Consider the following 23,402-nt stretch of genomic DNA (forward strand, 5'->3'; position numbering starts at 1 on the left):
GATTCGAACAGAAGATTCGGGCTTTATGAATCTCTAAGAATTCGCGAATCTTCAGGATGGAGAATCAGACACATTTATCCAATGCAAAGCATCAGGGAATTTAAACTAGATAAGCAGCCTTGCCGGTTGAACTATATAGAACCACACTAAAAGACGATATATTTTAAACAAAAAATAAGGAATGAAATAGATGAACGAATTTGCGGATTTATTTTGTTGGCTGGAATATTTACCGGAGTCGAGGTGTTGCGTAGAAAAAAGAGACCAATTTATTGTTTCGCACCAGTATTTATAACCTTCATTGAGTGCCCCTGGCACTCACTTTCCGACAGTTGACGAAACTTGACGAAACCGATCGTCAACTGTCAACTAGTCCTGTTGTGTTGTTGTTGTGCGTGAACAGTAGAATATACAAGAAAATTAAGAGTCTATCGCTATTTTTTACCATTTTTCAATAATTTGTGAAAGGTGTACCTTTTTTAATGATTTACTGAACTTTGTGGACCTTTATTGAATGATGTACTGCAACCTTATCTCATGCTCCGTCTCTCTCTCTCTCTTCTCACTATGTCCCATTGCAGGTGTTTGGAAATGCGGTTAGGGGGCGCCCCCGGTGGCGGAGACCCCCTAGCAATGGGTGCCGGGAACGACTACGCCGAGCTGTGCGATCTAGGCCCGTCCCGATGGAGCTCCCGGAGCGGCTACCAGCAAGTGGCCTCGCCGCCAGTCAACTCAATCTACCACCACACGACGGCCGGTGCGGTCGGTGGCGTGCCGAGCGTATCCGGCTCGGCGCTCGGCGTCGGGGCTGGCGTCGGTGCAACCGGCAGCGTCCACGGTGTCGGCCACGTCGGCCACGGTGGGCTGGTGGCCGGTGGGCACGTGCGCTCCAACAGCTTCGAGGCCGAGGACGTGATCGGTCCGTACGGCAGTACGCGCATCGGCAACAGCACAAGCTCGCTACGCGGACGTTCAGGTTTATATTATTCACCACCCGGTACTTCATATACAATAGTAGAAAGAGAAAGACCACACTCTCCTCATTATTATTATAACACGGCCGGTGTCCCTTCCAAAGGAGGTTCTTTGCCAAGTAGAAGTAGTTATTTAGAGTCAGCTAGCTTAGGTGTTTCAACTGGTGCAGGTAAAGCAACGTCTTCTACTTTAACACTACATCAACCCATTAATTTCCACCACGCCCTTTTGTCCACCCCGAGTACTGCCATTCCGCCCTCAAACAACCCCTTTACTATCGCTCGCCCCCTTGTCCTCAATAACTCCTCTCGTCACTATAGAGCTGTTTTTCTTACACTCGCCTGCTAGAGTTGTAGATCCGCCATTAGATGTCCTACCGCATAGTGTCCTATTAGTGCTCTAGAATGTCTCGTTTGTCTTCTGTTTGATCTGTTCCCGTATTGCAGGAAATGTCCAAGAATGTTATCCCTCTGTCTGATTTGTTCTACTCTGCTGTATCTCTTCTCTTTTTACGATATCTCTTATCAACTATCTAACATAGCTTAATACCCTGAATGTCCGAGAACTTCTCTACTTTGTTGTTGTTCACTAGCATAGGAACTTCATCTTTTTCTCTGAACTATGTCGGCATGATAAATAGAGCCATCAAGAACACGTTCTTTTAAAACATTTGTATGCTAAATCTTCAATTCCACAGCATTCTGTACTTGTATTTAACTGACATTTCTTTACTCACATTAACTGTCACAGCATGTACTCTCTTTGTATCCCTCTCTTTCTCTGCCACTCTTGTTTGTTTTCTGTCCTATAAACTATAAGACGTCTCACATCGACCATTATAGCGCTGCTCTTTTATTTAGTCTCTTTATCTACTAAGCTACTTTGTAGTGGTAGTCATTGAATCCCCGCTAGCAACATCACTTCCTCGTCCTAGTTTTCCCTGCTCGAAATGTCACAGAGTAGAGTAGTCCGAACCTCATCAACCAGTTGTTTGCCATCATCCACCTAGTCTAGTCGCTCTACTACTGCTAGCGAAGTGCTGCCTACAGCCATACCCGGTAGTAGTAACACATCTAGATAATTGTTTCACTCCCACCAAAAAAACAACAACTATATACGATGCAACTGGTCCTGGTTCTTCTGCTTGCCATTATGTCTATGAGTGAACCGGGAAGTGAAATGCGCGGAAAAAAGCATAAGCTGAGATAGCAGCGAATAATGAAAATGCGATTTCGATAATAATGGAACACATGGAACAAAATGCAAAAGAAAAGAAACGAAGTACACACTCAAACACACACTACTCTCTCTCTCTCTCTCTTCCCGGATCCACTATTTTCCCATCTGTGTTGGCAGCTTTCTACTATCTACTTGCTCATTCTCCATCTTCCTTTCTTCCTCCCCGCCCGTTCCCCCAAACGCCTGTCTGTTTCAGCTGTCATCTCTGTCTGTTCTACTGTCCATCGTCCATTTTTCGGGGCGATCGAAGGTGGTGGAAAATCGAACGTTACCTACCGGGAAACTTACAACAAAGGAACTCACAACATAACGAAGAAAAATAACAAATACACACACACACAGTCAACAATACTCATCCACACACACACACACACGGATCGTTCCGATCGTTCAACCGGTGGTGGTCTAGTGGTAGACTTTGTTGGCGTCGCCATTTCTTCGAATGTTTTCTAGCACGTTCTACACAATTCCCTCTATTTTCCCTGTGAAAATTGCACACACTTAGCGCGTTTCGATGGCTCTCGAGCAGCACGGAATCCTTCCCACTCACGTCTCGTTACTACGTTTGGTTTCTTTTTTCCCAGTTTCGGTGCGTGTATACTGTACGTTAGTCTTCCTGTGTATGCGTGTGTTAGCTGTGTTAGCCATTTTTCTAAATCGACCCGAAATGGGGAACCGTTTACTATTTCCGTTTGTCACAATGGAACCCACTCGGTGGGATAATGTTTCATGGTTGTTTTTCTTTCTACCCTCTCACCGTGGTAAATGTTTTCCGAAATTTCCATTTTCCATTTGCGTTTGAAATTATTTTCGTTCACTCCACTTCTAGTGCTCTCTAGTGAACCTTTTACATGTGATCGATTTTATCCTCAAATGTCTATTGTCATATTCGTTATTTCTAGCTCTTAATGTTGAAAAAGTGTCTGCGTATGTGTGTGTGTGTTTGTAAAAATTATGGTTTGTATTTTCCTACCTTTTTTCCCCATTTTTCTTACCATTGTCCAATTAAGTGCACATATTGTGCCATAAGTAAATATTCCAAAACCCCACTACAACCATGCAACCTTTTCTACCAGCAGCCTGACAAAATCTTCCGTCCATCCTTCTATCCTTTTTATTGAGGCGCGCATTTTGCTTACATTCGGCAAGGCGGAATGGCTGCCGTGGAAACTTTTCCAATTTCCCGCGCTAGCCGCGCTTTGCCGCGCTGGTATGCGTTCCGGTCTTTTTTTTGCCCCCGAATAGGGCATTTGGCTAATTTGGCAGCCTTGAACTCTCCCATTCATGCCACCCTGTAAGGACCGCACGCCCTTCACACTGTGCGCTTCTGCTCTCCTTGTTTCCAATGGGTTGTACCTTGTGCAAAAAAAGGAAACCACTCCCCGTCCCATTCTTTCTGTCCATACTGTCTCTCTCTCTCTCTCTCTCGCTCTCTCTTTCTTTCTTTCTACCGTCCTGGGACCTTCGCGTCCTGGTGTTATCCTTTCTCCCGTATTCTGTACTGTATGCTTGAAAACTTCCACTTCTCCTTACAAAATTAGGCACAGTTCCAAATTCTACCAGACATAATGGTAAGAAGCGGCCTATATCACCAGAGCAGGTCATAAGAATGTTTAATACAACTAGTTCGTCTTCTTCAGTTCCTACTAGTTATCATAGTAACGGTACACGTGACCGAGGCCGTCGAAGTCCCGCCAGCAGTCCGCCTTCCACCACCCATCAAGTAAGTAAACCTGTAAACCACCGTCGAAAGCTGTTCGTTGCAAAAGGGTTCTAAGCTAAAATTCGAATGGCATAACGAATTATGATAGCGGCGAGTCATGTTTCACCAGAAATGAAACATTTAATTGAAGTTAGATTACTGAGTGTGTCTGGCAGCTTGTTTATGGTAGTGTTTGTGAAACAATTTTCAACTGGAACACTGAAACTTCTATCGATTTTCTTTATTCTCAAGTGAATAATGTCTTTCAAAACGTACCCATATTTAAACTATTTTTAAAATAAGTTTTACTACTATTTAATAAAATTATGGTTGGTTGTGCATTCATTCCTACCAACGTGAGTCGGGTTTCTAACTGAAATGAGAGCGCTGGGACTATTTTTTGTGTATTTTTAAATTGAAGTAGGATATGTTCAGGTAGATATCGAATACTATTTCCTACTTTTTCAACTTCAACTTGAAAAGTATGCAGGAATGTTTTTAACATTCATTTCCTATTGAAGTTCAAGACCCTATGATGGTTTGGATATTAACTTTAACTCATGTGGAGATTCCAAGCAATTATGATGAATCTTTGATGGTCTAGAATACTACAAGTTGTGGTTTCAAATCAAACAGCAAAGTATATAACATTGAGGTTCATAGTAGATAGTGACTGTGCTCCTAGATTAACGGAAAGAAATCAGACAAACAGGACATTTTTCGGAAGTTATTAGTTGTGCATCATTAAGCATGGTCTCCACGGGAGTATTCCTTGTTCGAGACCTTTTTCTCTCTCATGCCGGTTTAGATATTAGAGTAAAATTCGCTATCTACTCCGGATTTGACTCTGGATTAATCTGAAATAATCTTCGGAATGTTCCAGAGTTCCTGATTCAACTTAAACATTTATCCACTCCGGAGTTCCCATCACTAATCCCTTTCCAGATATTAAATATCATTTCTCAAAATGTTCCTTAACTTACAACGGGTGAGGAAAATTCCACACAGGGAAATATCTCATCAATGTTTATTTGGACGATACGTCTATTACGATACGGATCATACCTTACGTGTTTGTTGTTTTGATCTATGGTTCATTGAGTGCTCAAAACATTTACTAATAAATTAAAATGGATTTTCAGTAAAAGTTTCCCTTTGATATTGTTGCTTGTATTCATGGTTTGAAACAATTTACACATTAGACAACAAAAATTTGTTGGAACCCACGTAACTTAATGATGTTTTGTCCTATGATTTATCTGTGTTCTTTTATGTATAGCAAAGAAAAGAGACGTATTTGTCAATTTCTCTTTGTATTTTAGTATACAGGTACTTTACCCTAAAATCTAGGCTTCTTGGTAACACTAATGGTTAGTGCTAACCACACAACAGAGCAACCATTTATTTGTATTGAAATTGAGGTGTTTTTCTAATTAGGAACACTCGCAACAGTATTTTCCACTTCAGCGTGAAATTAATTATTAAATTAGCCAAAATACTACGCTACCATTAAAAAGCTCTGATGCAAATTTTCCTTCCACAGATTTACCGCGATCGCGACCGAGATCGTAGCATACCGAACATACATCAGCTAACAACCCGAACCGTGAGCATGTCACGTGATCAACAATCCGACAGCAGTCATGGGTTCGGGATATGCGTCAAGGGTGGTAAAGATTCCGGTAAGTAGCCAGTACCAAACCCCAACCCCTTTCCGAGGGCGGTAAATGGGACCGAGCAGGAAGGGTAAAGTGTGGGCACCTGGGGCAAGGGAAACTACAATGAAAAATCTATCACACGGTTTTGGTATACCATTGGCACCGGTCCAAACCTGGTCCACCGCCAGACTGCACCAGTGCCTGTGTGTGCATCGTGCCATTGTTGTGGCAGCGATTTTTTCCAATTACGTGGCATGTGTTTCTTGTGGTGTAGATTTTTTTTTCATTCTGTTTTTTTGCTATGCTACCACAGTCCATCAGGAAGCATGTTTTGTGAATCTAATTTCAATTTGTCCGCATCGCACACCGGTGCGCTCGGATGAACAGCCGTGGAGAATGTGTGAAAATGATTGACAATTTAATACAGATTTGAAACTCTGCCGGTCCCCCACTGCATTGTGTGGTGGAATAAAGAGAGAATAATAACAAAAAAAAAGCTAACACCCATTGCATAAACCACTCTCCACCTCGGCCGACAGCTTCACTTGGTTAAGTGAGATGGAAAATGTCCGGTGTTTGAACAGGCAAATGGAAATCAAACAACAACGCTTTAACAAGTGCAAGATGTATTTTTTTTTTCCTTAACAGCTGCATGTTCCTCGGCACTCGAAATGTGCTTAAAACAATATTGCATACATTAAACAATTCAAATATAATATTACAATATCTATAAAATTGTTCCATTGGGCTATAAAACGTAACATCCCCAGCAACAGGCTTTTCCGAACAGGAATTACGTACATGCATCTTTGGCACGTACGGCACAAAAACAACGGACGAAGAAGTGGAACAGGTACTGCGGCACAGATCATCTTGGCAACCTTCAAACCACCGGCATCGGTACACCTTCTTTCTGCTGCCACCACTACCCCACGGCATTACCACACATGCCTGCATAATACCGCAACGGATCGTTGTTCGGATGGTCAGGGTGAATCGATAATGTGGGGTGGATAGACAAAATGCTTCCAGTCACGAAACGGTCGCAATCGCCACGACAATGCCCATTTTACTGTACAATGTCTTCGCTTGGAACCAAAAAAAATGCTTGGGTAGGAGAAAACTGGCCCGGCGGGGTTAGTTAGCCGAGCGACTGCAACGGCTCTCAAGCGTTCCCCTTTGCTTGATCAACTTGAATTCACTGACCTCGGGGCGGAAAAAAAACCCGCTCTTGTGTTTTTATTTTTTGGAGGTCACATGATTAAATTTCAGTTTCATTTGAATGTCAGCACCTGGAGACCGTAATTATCCAGGGACCCCAGTTGGGCCGGCGGTGGATTACTAGTACCGAAACACTAAAAACCCATCACAAAAAAGGGGCACGTACTACGATATCGCCATCGGGCTTCCAAACCCATCGCTAAACGTCGTGCCGGAACATTCCGGATTGCAATTGCATTTTCACGGCGCACTAGCCCGGTACGTCCATCTTTGTTTATAAGCGAAATTGGGCTGTCGTAAAATTAGTTTCTCTCCCCCCCGGGTTTGATGCCGGAGCCTGCCACGAAGACACGAACCCTCGATCACTGAACCAACCCCATTGGACTGCCCATTGAATAGCTATAAAAAGAAAAACACATGGGAGGCAGGGCACGTACACACGCCCGTACGTCCAAAGTATGGGAAATATTTTTTATTGCCTTCCGGTTCCTCCTCTCCAAACCCCCGCCCCATTGCCGCAAACCTCCGTGACTCCATCGTAACCAGCTGGCACACATGACATTCGCGAGTACCCACGTTCTCAGCTGCTCTGCTTCCTTCCGCAGGAGTTGGTGTTTACATTTCCCGAATCGAGGAAGGATCGGTCGCGGAACGTGCTGGACTGAGGCCTGGTGACACGATACTCGAGGTGAACGGTACACCGTTCACCTCCATCAACCATGAAGAAGCGCTTAAGGTAAGCAGCGGGCTTGTGTCCACCGGGGGGGTTTTTTTTTCGTTTTTCGTTCGATTTCGTTTCGTTTCGCTCTCTCACTCGCACTTCAGTTCCGCCCTACACGAACACACCATACACCTGGCTTTTATTCGGTTCCGCATTGATTGGTTTTTACTATTGGCAAAAAAAATCATGGGGGAAAGGGGGCTTCGGTCGCCTCCTTCGATTCGAACCCCATCTGGCATCTGGCATGCTGAAGCGCTGATCTTGTTAGGCAAATAGAGTACGAAACAAATCCGGGCAGAAAAAAAAGCAAGTCGAAAGCGAGTTAGAGCAAAAGGACCAATACGAACACGGTATTGAATTATGTTTAGATTGCATATGAATAGAAAAAGACTTCTTGCAAAAACCGGGCAAACTAGGCACGAGTTACATCACAGCGCTTCTGCTTTCGACTACTTACCAATGCTCCAAAGCTCACGTCGTTTCTATGTGCCTGGCATACGAGATACGCCGAAATAACAAACAAGCTAAAATTACTCAACCCATTAAAATGCAACCAAATTAACCATCAAATCCATTCACAAACCATACCACTAAATACAATGATAAAGATTTATTTAAAGAAGAAAAAAAGATTGGCAATAGAATATCTGTCACTGTCACCTGTTCTGTCACTTTCTTGCTGCCCGCTTCAATACTGCTTGTGTGCCGATTACTGTAACGCTGTACCATTAGTTGTATATGTCTTTAACTATTGTTTGTTAGAATAAGTTTATATTTTTATAGGTTTAGTAAAATAAAATAGTAAAGGAATAGTAAAGATATTTGTGTAACGTTGTATGTAGCGATGAGAATAGTAAGTCACTTGAAATCATCATCTGTAGTAGATTTTCTTTATTCTGAAGAGACGGTTAGGTCATATTGCTTAATACTAGTGGAAGCTTATAACTAGAGGGTTAATCTAATGTACGATTAATTTTTGTTAGATTTTTGAGGTATTTCCTTCTCCAAACAGTGAAATGTCAGCTTATCCCGGGTGTATACGGCCGGTGGTAGAATTTTTTTCATCAAAACATAAGTTCATGGAATTTAAGTGATCCAGTTAAAATGTATGATAAAGTAGTTCCCATGTAAAATCTCACTATTTATGAACATCTCATGTGATATATTACGTCACAAAAGTGAGATGGTTTTCACTATTAAAGTGAGATCAAAGTCACTATGCGATTTACTTATTTCTCATACTAACTCGTTCATACTGCTGTACTACTACAACGAGCTGCTAGCCAGTATGTCCATTACATAATTTTCTAACTTTAAAAAGTTCTATAAAGTAAATAAACTATTTTAGATTAGTATAGAAATTGAATTATCCCTCTCAAACAACGCTACCATTTAGTATTTTGTTGTTAAGTTTTCTTTAGTAAATGTAGTACAGGTAATTCATCAGCCATTAAACATTTTTTAGGTTCGTCACAAAAAAACAACAAGATTTATGTTACTCACGAGTGATAAAGATACACAACGCTAAATCCCAATCTAAATAATGTTCTCACTAATCTTCTCACTCATGAGATCTATCACTCACGAGCGAGTCACTTCGAGTGAGTTTCTAGTCACTACGGAGCGTTGAATTTATTAGGAATATTGAAATAATTCGTGATTTTAATAACTGACAATGAGTTAAATCCTAAAGAATTGAATTGATTCACAACGATTTTAAGTCATTCAGCCAAATTTTTATGAAGTTTACACTTCCATAGTTGTACCGAATCCTACAGTTTTTAAATAATTGGTCACTTCATTATTTTCACCTTTTTTTATGATGCTTCAGTTGCATCAACTCGAATGAGACACAAAAACTATATCCTTTATCCTGCTACAGCGAACTATTTGACCAGTAGTTTATCTGAAAAAGTGTGAACACTTGAAGCGCCTAAAGCATCTAAAGAGCAAAGCCTTTTTCATAAAGAACGGCCAAAAGTTTTAATCCTCTGCATTTCTGCAGCGCACTCGGCGATAGCCCATCCGGCAGTGTTTTCCTTTCTTTACGCTTGGTAACTTATTAGCTAACTTCGTTTGCATGACCGCAAAGTTGAATCTTCTCCACCATCGTTTGGTAACCCCGAAAAAGAGCGCATAAACCATCCGTTTTTTGCGCTAAACTACCCAACCGGCACGGAGTAGGATTTCACACCCATCAACAAAACGCCCGACTATCGCCGGCCTTCTGGATGGACGGTGGATTATTGTTTTGCATCGGGAGTGGAAAAGATAAACAGTTGCACAAAGGGCGGCCCACATTCACCCGGTTGGCCGAAGATACCGGTACACCATGGGAACGATCCGTGAAGAAGTCCACGCTGAAAAATGAGCTTGTCGAGGCTTGGCGTAAAGCTGCACTGGCAGTGTTGCCTCTCACCAGCGGATGGTTCGGTCGCGATACGCTAAGAAACCTTAAAAATATGACAAGAGCACAAACAAACCGTTCGTGTGTCTCCGCGTGCGAACCGACCACTGAAACACCTCCCGCCGTTGCGGTGTGTCATACAAATCTGTAATATTAGAGGCGGCAGTAATGACTACGGCTCAACAACAAAAAAAACCCTCCCCGTTGAGCGTAAAATACGGCAGGAAGCGATGAGTTTGCTGCATAAATTACAGCAACTTTTCTCTGTTTTGCTACACACTGTGACTAAGCGAATTATCCCATGGGATGATGGGCGATCTCTTTGCCCGCACAGGGACAAAAGGACGATAAGCGCGGAACAAAGAGTAAAAGAGTTCCCCCGAGTCTCCGTGCGCCTTCGGGACGCGGGTGGTATCGGCTGTGGTTTGTTTCGTGGGATAAGTTTGACAAATAAAACTATACCATAGTGTGAATATAAAATTCAAATCAGTGGCTTGGTAAGTTTTCATTCAGGGGCCTACACCAATCGCTCCTTCGCCCAAAGCCCTTCTGCAAAACCGTGTCGATAGACGATTGGTTTCAGCGTCACACGCCCATCGTAGATTAATGGAAGTACGTATTTTGCATTGTCTCCCTCAAAAACTGTCTCATTGCAATGGAAGAGATTTATAAAGAAGCAAGAATGCGAATTTACATAATAAGCGCATGGCAGAAACAATGCATGGTGTGACGGAATTTCATTAACAGTTTTCGAATTATTTTTGAATATGATACATGTCTTAGATAGAAGTCGCTTTTAAGTTTTAAGTTATTCCGCATATAATATTACCAGGCGAATACAATTTGTTATAAACTACTTTGCAAATCTCATCGGCAGGAGGTCATTCCAAACGTGCCGCTGTAATCTTCATATTGCATTATTCATGGAGGCGCATGGTCGATCACTCAAACGAGAATAATATAATAGAGTATTACCTTTTTTGTTTTGTTTTGAATCTTCCAGTAATTCAAGATTGTTAATAGATAGCACAAATTTGCTCTGAAATATATACGCTGAGTTGGGTTATTCTTTCGTACTTATCTAAAGCTCAAGGACGATAATGGTATTTATTGGTAATAGCCAGTAGTAGTTTAAATTTAATTAATTCACTAATTAAAAGCGTGTAAAATATTTGAAATACAACCTTTTAAGTAGCAGATAATAGCAATTGTTTTCGTAAAACATTTTAAAATTGTTTACTATTGTAACTTTTGTTGTTTTGGTTTACAAACACTTTAAAACACGAATTTACGCGTTTTCCAAGATAATTTAAATCCATTTGGAAGTGTATCTTTTTTTGAAATTTTTCACGCAAAATATTCAGGAAGCTTTTTATTAAAAAGCCTTATAAATTACTTATTTATGGAGTCTATATCTTCCGTTTAAATAGCCGTTAATATTTTAATAAGGCAATGTAGCATAAAACACTGGGCGCCTCCATTCCGTTTATAAACACCAAACAATTCTTTTATTAAAGTTCGCAGAATAGTTAGTAAATGGAGTACAATATATTGCAAAATATATTAATTTAGGGTACTTTATTTATAACTTATAATAAATGTAGAATAGCAATACTAATGCCATTCTTAAGCTATAACTTTCTATAATTTCAAAAGGTATCCTAAACCTAATTATCTTAGAACGAAGTTTTAAAAAATTCACGATATCAAGCATTCAAATACCTCCAGATTAATAATTTTGGAGTATTAAAACTGTTGCTGGTGTCCTATATATCAGGAACAAAGTTCTTTCTCTACAGTATGACTCCACTGATGCGTGTGTAATGCGCAGCATCATGCTCTTCCACTTTCCTTGTAAACCACATACAAAACTTATCGATAACCGGTGTTTTGCGTTAGGCAAATGGATTACGCCTGTCGCACAGCATGAATGCCAGACAGATTTATGATCCCGAAAGGGGTAGCTATGCAAAGCGATGGTGTTGCGTGTATTACATAAATGTTTTGCCACCGACGCTCTCGAGACGCTTGCAAAGCATCATCGGTGCACTCGGTTCCGGATGCTTCGTGTTTGTGTTGCTAACCGTTCGCACCATATCGCTAGCTTATCGATGCTTTGCCGCTTTCATTTCCCGTACACTTCCGTTTTCTTTCTTCCTACTTTCCGTGCTATGGTTTCGCTTGGTGTCCACTGTCCCCTTATCTTCCCACCCCACCCCCCCTCTAAACTAGACGTCTGTCTCTCTCCTATTGCCATACTTTTTTTCTCACCAAACCAGAGATGTGTGCAGATTCTGAAATCGTCGCGGCAAATCAGCATGACGGTACGGGCACCGCCGTCCGCCGCCTCGATGCTCAACTCGTCGGCGCCGCTGCACGGGTTTGGGCCACCCCCGGGTGTGCCCGGTAGCCGGGTGGCTGGCGATCTTGTTCCACCGCCGCCCGGCATCTATCCGCCGCCGCCGAACCGCCAAACCTGCTCCTGGATGGACCGCCAAGGACGGCCCGCCTCACCACCGTACGAGTACGGTGGTCGACGACCTGAACGACGTGATAGGTGAGTGGGGACCACACCGGCGGGGGGGGATGATCGGTGACCTACCTAGAGACAAAACATCAAATATGAATTATGATTTGGGAGAGTGCGCTTGGTGGCATGGTCTAATTGTGGGTCGTCGGTTTTGCTTAGACCGAGCCGTACCGGTGGTCGTAGAGCTGGCAAGGGATACGGTTTGAGAAGCTCCTGCTATGCATTGAGTGCGAATTTTTAATTCATGAAGCTAATCCACCAAAAAATATACGCCCTCGTTCCAATAACTAACCACAGCTAGACAAAAAAAACGATCGTTCTCCTTTATGAATTCATTCCATAAATTATCTAGCAGCAAAAATATTACATAATTTAAGCCGTTTTTATTAGGAGACTTTTTTGCCCCACAGGAAACGCTCGAGAAATTCCATAAAAAAAATACTATATTACATAAAAAAAGATTACCCATTACATAAATGCCAGCAGGAAACGATTTATTTCAGCCACGTATATGTGGGTCATGCACCAACGCCTCCCAGCCTTCGAATTATGCACAAGAAGTAATTTGCTATTCACACAGCAACACCATCCCCATGAGGTGTTGCATCGCGTCTACTGCAATCGCACCGGAATTAAAATTTATTGCTCTATCTTCTCTCTATCTTTCCCTCTCATCTCCATCCCACTATCCCCCATTGGGATGGACGGTACGATCGTAAAATAATGGTATTAATGAAAATAAAACCTGGTGCCAAAAAAAACAACAAAATCTTCCCCGAATTCCCCCGAACCTACCGTGCAGGGTGCGAAGAGTCGACCTACTGATAGAACCCGGCCAGTCCTTAGGGCTGATGATACGTGGTGGGGTAGAGTACGGGTTAGGAATTTTTATTACCGGTGTCGACAAGGACAGTGTTGCAGATCGGGCAGGACTGATGGTAGGTTTTCATGTTTGCTTCGGTGCGCAGAAAATACAAAATCCTCTTCCTCTTCGTCACAGGTCGGCGATCAAATCTTAGAAGTGAATGGTCAATCATTCATGGAGGTTACCCATGACGAGGCTGTTAGTCAATTTAAGTTCCACAAACGAATGTCGCTGCTGGTCCGTGACGTCGGGAAAGTGCCACACTCGTGTACCACCGTTGAGCCGGAACCGTGGGACGCCTACAGCCCGACCGGCGTAAGGTAAGGTCGCTCGTAATATTGGCCCCAACGGAGGTCGGTAGTTTTTGTTTTGTTTGTAGAGATAACCTAATGGCTAACGGGTAACGCACGCATCTTCGTATCATTACCACAGAACGCGCAGAAAATGTCCGGTGTCAGCGATGGTGGAAGAAAAAGCCAGATCCTTATTACCTCGTCATCATTTTGCTAACCTATCATATTATATAGCGGAATATGGTGCTAGAGGAATGACCATAGAGGCCTTCGTATCTGTTTTATTAGAAATGTTAGATACACCCGAAAAGGTAAGCGACGGGGTAGCTCCCGGTGGAGCGTGCTGTGGTGTGGGGATACAATTTTCCATCCGCTAATTGCGCCATTGTGCCATTGTTTATTGAACTCATTTCGCAGCATACGTTAGTGACAGAAATAAGGGAATTAATTTTCCCCGAGGACAGAACGCGTTACGATGAACTTGTATATAGGAGAGGTAGAGACGTCTACGGTGATCCACTAGATAGGCATAGGGTAAGTTACTATTTTTAATATTTACTATAGTAAATTTATTTTATTTATTTATTGTTTTGTTTTATTGCCTATTTATTGTTTTAACGAGTACTAAATCATTCGAATCATGAGGCAATTCTTAAATACTTAATGAAGTTTAGAATCTTTGAGGAACCCTGAATACCTGAATGAATAAAATTCTAAAGATTCATGAAACACTGAAGATCCACAAATGCTGAAAACTTATAGCAATCAAAATACTCATAAATCTTTGAAGTTGTAAGAAATTTTCTATAATCTCTGTAGGTATATGAACTTCTGAAACACGATAAATTAATAAATAAATCTTTAAAGATTCTTTATGAATCATTTCTTCGCTCTTTTAAACAATTTTTAAATTTAAAGTTTATACATCTTCATATATTAGCTAATATGTGAAAGATTGGATCTCAGAAGTTCTATGATTCTATCAGTAGTTTATAAATATAAGATTATTTTAAATCCTTAAAGATTCTTCAGTGGTTATTTCATCTTCACACATTATTTATTTGTAGAGATTCTTCTCGGCATGCAAAGAGAGATTCATGCCTCTTAATCCTTAAAAACATTGGAAATGAATCTTTATAGTTTGAATCTCATAATAGTTGAATCTTCATAATTAAGATCCAAAGCATTAGCTGCAATTAAAATCTTCGTTAGTTTGCATCAGAATTATCAACCTGTCTAATATTCCGTTTACTTCCATTTCGTCTTTCTATTTGGTTTTTGCAGAGAAAAGGAGATCATTTACCTCATTCACACGATATACCGGTAAGTCTGTACGGTGCACCAACCATCTACCTGTTAGTACTTTGGTTTCCTTCTATTTTCATCTACCTTTTTACGATCAATAATCGCGCCTCACTAAGATTTTACTGTTTCACTAATTATGCAACTTAAGCTGTGAATCGGCTTCCAAAAAAAAAACACCCTCTCATTGCTCTCGGCTCTGTCTCTCGCTTGTCTCGCCATACATGTATGAACACTGGTGCTGTTGATGAATGTATCATCCGCTTTGGAGCGTTTAGAAAAACAGATCAAAGCTGTCCAACGCGCACATTATGCTCACGTGTGATAATTGCTGAAACAGTAAAGCATATCTCTAGTACATTAAGTCACACACCCACACCCCCACACACACACACACACCCACACACACATTCCGTTTTTATAAAATTTATATAAGTATAACTACCTTTCTCTCTCTCGCTCTCGCTATTCACACGTATGTTTTGTCACAACACTTGTTCACCTTTTTCACTTTCGGCTACATCTAAACTTTTATACTCGTTACTCGAAACGGCTTGTGTCTGTATTACTTATACACTCTAACGAACCGCTAGCAAACATTTATACAACTCGTTCCCCCCGCCCAACTCGCGGAAGCGGATGCTTTCTTTCACCTTCTTTCACCATACTTGTTGCCGTGGTGGAATTTCGAGATTTTAATCGCATGCGATTACCGGGAAGGGTTGTCGAGACAAATTCCAAAATTAAATCCATGCCGCTCTCCCGCCCGGTCACACTGGGAAAAGATAAATGGTCGGTGGTGGTGCCGGAATCAACAGCATTGTTCGAAGCACGAACAGTCTAATTCCTTGCGGCGAACAGTGGCAACCCGACGGCAGCACGATTGTAAATATTCGTTTCGGCTTCCGGGGTTTGAGCGACAAATTTTGTACTATATTTGTTTTGGCCTTAATCCTTGCCTCCCCGCACACTCACTGGCCCGTTTCGCACTCCACCCAGCCGTGTCCTCGGGCTGCGAGTGAACGTCGTACCAACACGCTGGGCGGGGAGAAGGATTCAAATTCAATCCTGGTCGTTCATTAGCATTGCGATTATTTCGGCGAATTCCACACAACACACACGCTCACGGAACACACGGCCCATATCACACGAACTGCACAGTGTACACACACTCACACACACTTATACACGTAAACACCTGCAAGGAGTAATGTCACTTATGTTGGTTTTCTATTCAACTACTAGACTGGTTTGAAAGTACACGCAACACACACCTAGAAGTCGCCACACACAAACACCTAGGATAACACGCACATGATCATACTCTACGCAAGTTTAGAGACGTAACGCACTTTAACTTTGTAATATGTAGTATAATGATACAAGTTAGCTGCAGTATTTGTAGAGCCTATAGATATTTTCTTAAAATTCCTCTAATGTTTTAAGTGTCGCTTTTATGAAACTATTCACAGTATCTATCTTAAATTTTATCTCGGAATTCTATGCGACAATTCAAACGAACGTTTACGTTTTAAAAATCGTCGTAAATATTTTACATATTAAATTAATGAACTATTTTTTAAAAGCTTATCGAAGGAATCATACTGATGTTACTCATTGTCCAAAAATGGCCGTAAAATTATGTGTTAAGAAGATGTGTTCAACAATCTCTTGAACATTTGAGAGCTATTGAGTCTCATCACTGCAGCTCCTCTGATAAAAATAAAGACTTCTATAAGAGTCCAACACTGCTCTGCGACATTACCTCTGTTTCAAACTGTAGGTAATATCCTCGTAACTTCGTTTTGGACAAAGATATCCTGAAGGTAACGATGAATTCAGTTTCGTGCCATGGATTAGAATCGCCAGCCTCTAATGAGCTGATCATGTCGTTAAAATGATACCGGACGACCTTGTCCGTAAAGCCATTTTTGATGGATAGAGGACGAGATGGATAGAGTTGGATTCAAAGGACTCCTGTATTGGTAACTCGGTCGAAAAGAATGCAAGGATGACGTCATGCGAATGTCACTGAATGTAAAATCCTTTCAGATCGTCCATTAAGGTAATTGAGAGAGTGCATAGACTGGGGAATAGAACCAAGATGAAGATGTGTCACTTAGACTCTCAACCTTAAGCATATTACTGATGTTACAAGCCTACTAAAATGATTATTTCTATAATGCTAGCAATATTTTCTTCTTGATCTTAGTATCTCAACATCCTTGTTCACTCTTGGCCTTTTAAAGCGTCCTCTAAAAGATTTTCTGATGTTCTGTCAAATGCTATCAAGGATGAAATTCAAAGCAATCTTATTTCCCACGTTACACAATACCAAAATGTTATCATTATTAATTAACGTTTTAAATTAGCTTATCTTTTCTTTTGAGGTTTTCCTGACGTGACTGAAAAGCTCAGCTCACTGTTACAAGCATGTGATCATTTGTCAACATTCTAAAACCCTATTAAAGTGTCTTATTTCTGAAACATTCAGAAGACACCGATGGCAGATACACCTACAGATTAGCATCGGAATAAATCTATATCGCTCTTTAAAAGATCCTAAACACGGAAGCTGCTCTAAAATAGCATTATGCTACAATTCCCCCGGAGCAGTGTCGCAACGTCACAGCCACAGCAGGCCACCAGCCAGCAGAATGGTGCTACTTAGAGAGGTATCCTAATCTAATTATCTCGTATCGTAATAAGATTCCGGTTAGCCCCGGTACGGGCTGCTACTGATCGCATCTTGATAGCTTTTGTGGTGCAGCACCCGGAAGTGACCTGGCCCTGCGTATGGTTCTAGCTGTTCTTTAAGTAACGATGTGAGATAAAGTTTTTCCTTCGGTACTGCGCAATGCTTGTACCGTGGTGTGTCCCTGTAACTAACTACTACGATTCACGGATTCATTCTTCTCGGCAAGCTAATAATGCGGGAAGATGCTGTCCTCTTGGTTTGGAAAATCCTCTTTCCTAGCGCTGGTTTTCTTTTGCGTATTTTCTTCGCCCCACCCAGCAATATTACCTTCAGTTTTAAAACCCATCACAAATTACTCGTTTGCACGGTTTCGTGGTGTGGTAAGTGCAGCAGAAACAGAACAGCTAAATGGGGCTCCAATCGGCACAACATATCGCAAGAAACTACACGGAGGAGAGAGAGAAAAAAACGTCCTTTGGCGGTAATTGGTTTTCTTATAATCCACTCCGGTATGTTGCCACTGGCGTGTGATAGTGGTCCAGCATTTCCATTCGAAAGCGAGCTACAAAAAATTGTCTCTCTGCTCACTTTGAATAGATTAAAACCGGTACCGTGGCGCGCGGAACTGGATGGGAAGAAAAAGTTTATTGCTACGCTACGGTTCCCGTGTATGGCTTAAGTTGTTTTCGAGCAGGAAAATTCGCTTCGCCTAACTTTTTGTATGTGTGCAATGTGCAGGCCACATTTCCATGTGCATGGGGTCTATTTGTATGGTGTTAAAGACAAAATGAAGAAATCTTGAATGAAGTAGATATTTTTCTTCTCCATACCCTTTTTTTGTGAGAATGAATACTGCTGTGGAAGCTTCTGTAAATGTAAACAGCTTATTTTGGATAGCATCGCTTGGATGCAGTCGTTACGTCATATGGCTTCGAAGATTAGCCATAGATCCTTTTTTTTTGGTACTCCTCTCTTGTGTTGGGAAGTCATTTTAATGGGTTGATTTATTTGCTCCCAAACATTCACTTCGCCATGACAACTTCTTTTCACGTACAGTGTAAGCCGCACTTATCACTGCACACGGGAAGAGCATTGTAATCGGGTTTCCTCCTTCACAACACACACACTATTCAGCGCTCCAGGACACAGGCTCGCCATTGAAATACTTTAACGTTCACGAATGAAATTTCCGGCCAAAAAAAGGCGAATTGACAACATTTCCTTTCTTTTCCTTTCGCCTCCATTATGCCGAACGGTTTGAAGGAAGGGTACATTCTTTTGAGCCGGATGAAAAGAGGGCCGGGGAAAAAAATGTAGTCGGAACAACGGCATCTTTCCGACGAGTCGCAACTTTGATCAAACTTTACCGTAACTCCGTAAACCGTTCCCCGCACAACACCGCACGTTGCGCACAATCCTATTATGGTTCTTCCCTGCACGCAAGCGGGGCCATGCATCGAGCCGAAAGTTTCTCAACTTCCTGGTGCAGGAGAGTGCATTTGGCAACAGAAACGACATGCGGGTGTTTCCTCCTGTACACTGTGGGGGGAGGGAGGGAAAGCGAAACGATTTTGGGCGAAGCTTTTCTCTGTTATTCCCTTGCGCCTGCCACACACCCATTCACCGAAGAAGGCCGGGACGGTCTTCGAGATGCATAGTTGTCCCACACTGGCGGAGACAACTTGCTCGAGAAGTATTTCATTAAGCACTTGCACCGACAAGTTAGGCCGGGTTTTGGAGCGATTGCCTCTTTTTAAAATGCCATCGGAAGGTATTTTTCACGACACGCTGCTCCATGCCGGTTGCCCACGGTGGAAAGGGGGTTTGTTTAATGCACGATAATGGGTGCCGCACGTCCGTCGTAAGGTTTTGTTGTAGGAAATCCAGGTAAAACTATGAAAAACTTTCTACAAAAGCTATCACACGCTACGGCTAAGTAATGAAAAGGTTTTTAAAATGTGTTTTATGTTGCTTAAATTCCTTTGGATTTTGTTATTTCGGTAAAAAACTAGTATAGCTCCCGGTGAAATTTCATTCACCCGCATTTTCACATTGCATACATGTAGGGGCACAATTTTTTCGTCGGCAACAGTGTGAATTCCACATGACTGTAATGGTCAAATTATTTTTTTCGAATTGCGAATAAAGTTGACCGTTGGTGGGTTTATTAATTTTGGATAATTGTTTTTTTCAGCACGCAAGTGTTTCATCGTTTAATGTTTTATTACATTCCAATAATTGTATAAGGGTCTAATAAATATTCAAACGGTACATATTTATTAATTCTGCGTACAAATAATAGGAAAATCACCACAAATGGTTACAACGTGCTTTTCAAAAAAGGAAAACAATTGTAGCATTTTATGATAACAATGGAATATAAATAAATCATAAAGGTAACTGTAACTATCTACGGGCAATTCATGATCAGTTCTCTATTTACTAATCTTTATCCTTTGGAACGGTTAAAAAAATCTAGTTTCTTTATTATGCACATTTTCTTTTCGCTTTCCTGTAATGCTCGGCCAATGTAATGCAGCTTAATAGGCACAATGAAGATAGTGTGTGCGATCATGTCGCTAAACGCTTCAATAGGGAAATGAAGCAACACCATTCTTTTTTATCCAACGAATCAACACCATTTGGTTGGTAGGTAGAAAAGTCAAACAGTGGAGTTTTGTCTCCGGTTTTTGCGTTCCGGTAATAACATAAACTTGTAGCCAATACGTTTAAAATGGGAATGATTTTTTTTAATGTCTAAAAACTCTAAACAGGTTGTCGTTCTTAATAATAAACTATATACTTTTTAATAGGAACAAATTCAATACACACACAGATAGCAGATGATTGCGAGATATCTAGTGAAGAAAGTGCATATTTGTCCCACATTCCAACCAACCAGTGTGTAACATTAGAAGGTATTGTCTTGCAAGAACAAGAAACTAACAAGATGGAACACTTCACAGCCCAAATGAACGCCATGGCAAGCATGCTGGAAGCTATGCAAGTTCAACAGGATAAGCACCAAGAAACATTGAACACACTAGTGCAACGTGACACTCGCATTACGGGTCACTAATTGCCTGCACCTGCAATAGCAAGTGCGGAAGCGTTTTTCAGAATTCCTGATCCCATAAAGTCGATTCCGAATTATGACGGAAACAAGAAACAATTGTCAGCGTGGCCGAGCATAGCCAAAAATACGCCACACATTTTTAGGGATTTAGTACCAGAATCGCAATTTAATATTTTTCTAACAGCAGTTGTTAATAAAATAGAGGGAAAAGCTAAGGATATAATATGCTTAGCAGGAAACCCCCAAAATTTTGACGAAATCTAAGTAATATTAACAAACGCCTTAGGAGATCGTCAAGAAATGACTTATTACAAAAGTCGACTCTGGCAAACAAAGATGACTGAGAACATGTCCATTCATAAATATTACAGTAACATTAACGAAATACTCCAAAATATTAAATTCCAGGCGAAGCAGAAAGAAAAGGTTCGCAATAATTGGTATGCGATAAACAAATTTAGTGACGAAGATGGGCTAGCTGCCTTTTTATCCGGCTTGAAAAGCCATACTTTGGGTATGCGCATGCCGCTTGTCCAGGGGATTTGGAGGCAGCATACGCCTTCATACGCTTCCAGTTTTCGAAAAAATAAGAAACAAAACCGAAAGATAAATATCTTTGGAATTATCGTTCTAACGATAAAAATGAAAACAAACAATCGTTTCCACAACCAATGGTAGTGGAATCTACATGAAGTAAATTAACATTAAATAGAAAGCAGCTTCATAATAAAGAAGGGTGTTGCGAACGCAACAGGGCAACAAACACGCGACACGAGAAAATTCACTTTTCTTAATACGTTTATTTAATACCTTAATAGTAGGCTCACGGGGACGAATTAAAAAATCAAGCGTGTTCTTTAGCGCGGTTGGCTTGTTACTGGGGCCCAGTTCGCCTGATTGCACGCGTGTCCTCCGGTCATCGCCTTTGCCAACAGGTCATCCCTTTTCCTTCGTGTGTGAGTGAGCGCGCCGGACTTTCTCCACTCAGGGCTAGATTCACTCACGCCCGCGCTTTCTGTCAAACCGGCTGTCATCGACGTTGATGTTTGTCAACAAAGGGTGTCCCAGAAAGTGTAAGCACGATTTAAAAGTTAGATAAAAAACTCAACTCAATCGGTCTGGCTTCAGGGCAATTCGGGGGATTCATTTCCTTCGGCACGTACCTTACCTCATGTTCTTCATACTATGCGATCGTGTCTTTGGCATAGTGGACAGAGGCCAAATCTGGCCAAAACAACACTGGACCAGTATGTTTTCGTATCATGAGCAGCAAACGTCGATTCAAACACTCCCGGATGTCGGGATCGGTCCTCATCGTCTCCGTTGTCACTAAACAGTTCGGACATCATACCGCATTCGCAAATGGTTTGCCACACCATCGCCTATTTTCCGCAATTTTCGGGAAAAATAGATTTGTCGGCTTCTTCGACGTTCTGGCTTTCAGGCACGATGTAATATTGACTACCCGGAAGAGTTTTGTAGTCAAAATTTACGCACGACTCATCGTCCATCACAATGCATGAGGATTGGCGACACAGCAGTTTGTCGTACAGCTTCCGAGCCCGATATTTAACGCATGTGGCCTGTTTTGTACTCCGTTTCGGTTTCTTTTGTTTTTTATACGTTTTTAAATTCAATCTTGCCTTAGCACGTTGGATGTTACTTTTAGATATACCCAGTTTTTGAGCCGCATCGCCAATGGAATTTTCCTTTCTTTGCTTGAACGCTTTTGCTATATCCCGGTCCAACCGCTGATCGACAGTACCAGGATTTCGGCCACTTTTCGGCGTATTCTCGAAGCTGGACTCCTCCCGAAACTTTTGGATGGCGGTTTGTACGGATCCGATACTCATACCTTCCGATTTCGCTAATTGACTTAGCGAAATGTTAGGTGTCGAGCACCATCTGTGCAGAATGCTTTTGCGCTTTTCGACGGAAATGCCTCGCATTTCAACAGACGCTATTGAAAAAAATAGTGTTAATGCACTAGCTAGCAGCTCTGAATGTAAACAATCAAACATATTAAGAATCAGCTGTTTTACGCCCTCCGTTTACTAGATACGTCATTTAGAAATCGTGCTTATACTTTCGGGGACACCCTTTAACGAAGTGCATCACACTGATTAAACGTGGAAATCATAAGGAAATCGTGGAAACGTGGATTAAAATTTTCGTTGGGTACAAGAGATACACAGAATAACTTAGATTATTTGCCCTACATAAGTAACACAAATACAAAAACGAATAAGACTAATAATGTACTAATCGATTCCGGGGCAAATAAAACATAATTTCTGCAGGTATTATAGAAAATTGTATCCCTATGAGAAACAGAAGCATTAGAAATGTTTCTGGAACTTACACAGAAAAGGGAAAAGCTAACCTTATCGGGTTCAATCTTCCAGCATAAACTTATTACGTGTTAAAGTTTCACATTTTTTTCGATGGCCTAATAAGATCGGAAGAATTGGCAAAGAACCGATCAAAAATAAATTACGATACCGAAGGAATTAAAATAAGAGGTCATAAATTGCCATTCAAAAAATATTTCCCTCAGATTCTCAGAAAACAGATTATGTAAGGATGACCAGAATAAACGCATACGAATCACTTGTCAGAATTTGAGAAAGACAATCTTTTCAAAACAATTATTGTTACACGCCGAGCTTCTTCGGCAGACCACGTGAAGGACCGATCCTTTTGCTGAAGACTCAG

At 41.4% G+C, this 23,402-nt stretch overlaps 1 protein-coding gene across 1 annotated transcript in view; it reads left to right on the forward strand.

Annotated features, from left to right (window-relative positions):
* The first annotated feature begins 404 nt into the window (after nucleotides 1-404).
* Nucleotides 405-23,402, forward strand: part of LOC128299027 (uncharacterized) — a 69,675-nt gene continuing 46,677 nt past the window's right edge. The window contains exons 1-11 of the mRNA XM_053034860.1: nucleotides 405-468; nucleotides 582-1,144; nucleotides 3,756-3,937; nucleotides 5,460-5,598; nucleotides 7,380-7,531; nucleotides 12,203-12,480; nucleotides 13,256-13,391; nucleotides 13,454-13,638; nucleotides 13,751-13,922; nucleotides 14,029-14,145; nucleotides 14,896-14,934. Of these exons, the coding sequence (XP_052890820.1) occupies nucleotides 592-1,144; nucleotides 3,756-3,937; nucleotides 5,460-5,598; nucleotides 7,380-7,531; nucleotides 12,203-12,480; nucleotides 13,256-13,391; nucleotides 13,454-13,638; nucleotides 13,751-13,922; nucleotides 14,029-14,145; nucleotides 14,896-14,934 (1,953 nt within the window). The 5' untranslated portion in view covers nucleotides 405-468; nucleotides 582-591. The remainder of the gene's footprint in view (nucleotides 469-581; nucleotides 1,145-3,755; nucleotides 3,938-5,459; nucleotides 5,599-7,379; nucleotides 7,532-12,202; nucleotides 12,481-13,255; nucleotides 13,392-13,453; nucleotides 13,639-13,750; nucleotides 13,923-14,028; nucleotides 14,146-14,895; nucleotides 14,935-23,402) is intronic.

Source organism: Anopheles moucheti, chromosome 2, assembly GCF_943734755.1.
Source record: "Anopheles moucheti chromosome 2, idAnoMoucSN_F20_07, whole genome shotgun sequence".
NCBI lineage: Eukaryota > Metazoa > Arthropoda > Insecta > Diptera > Culicidae > Anopheles > Anopheles moucheti.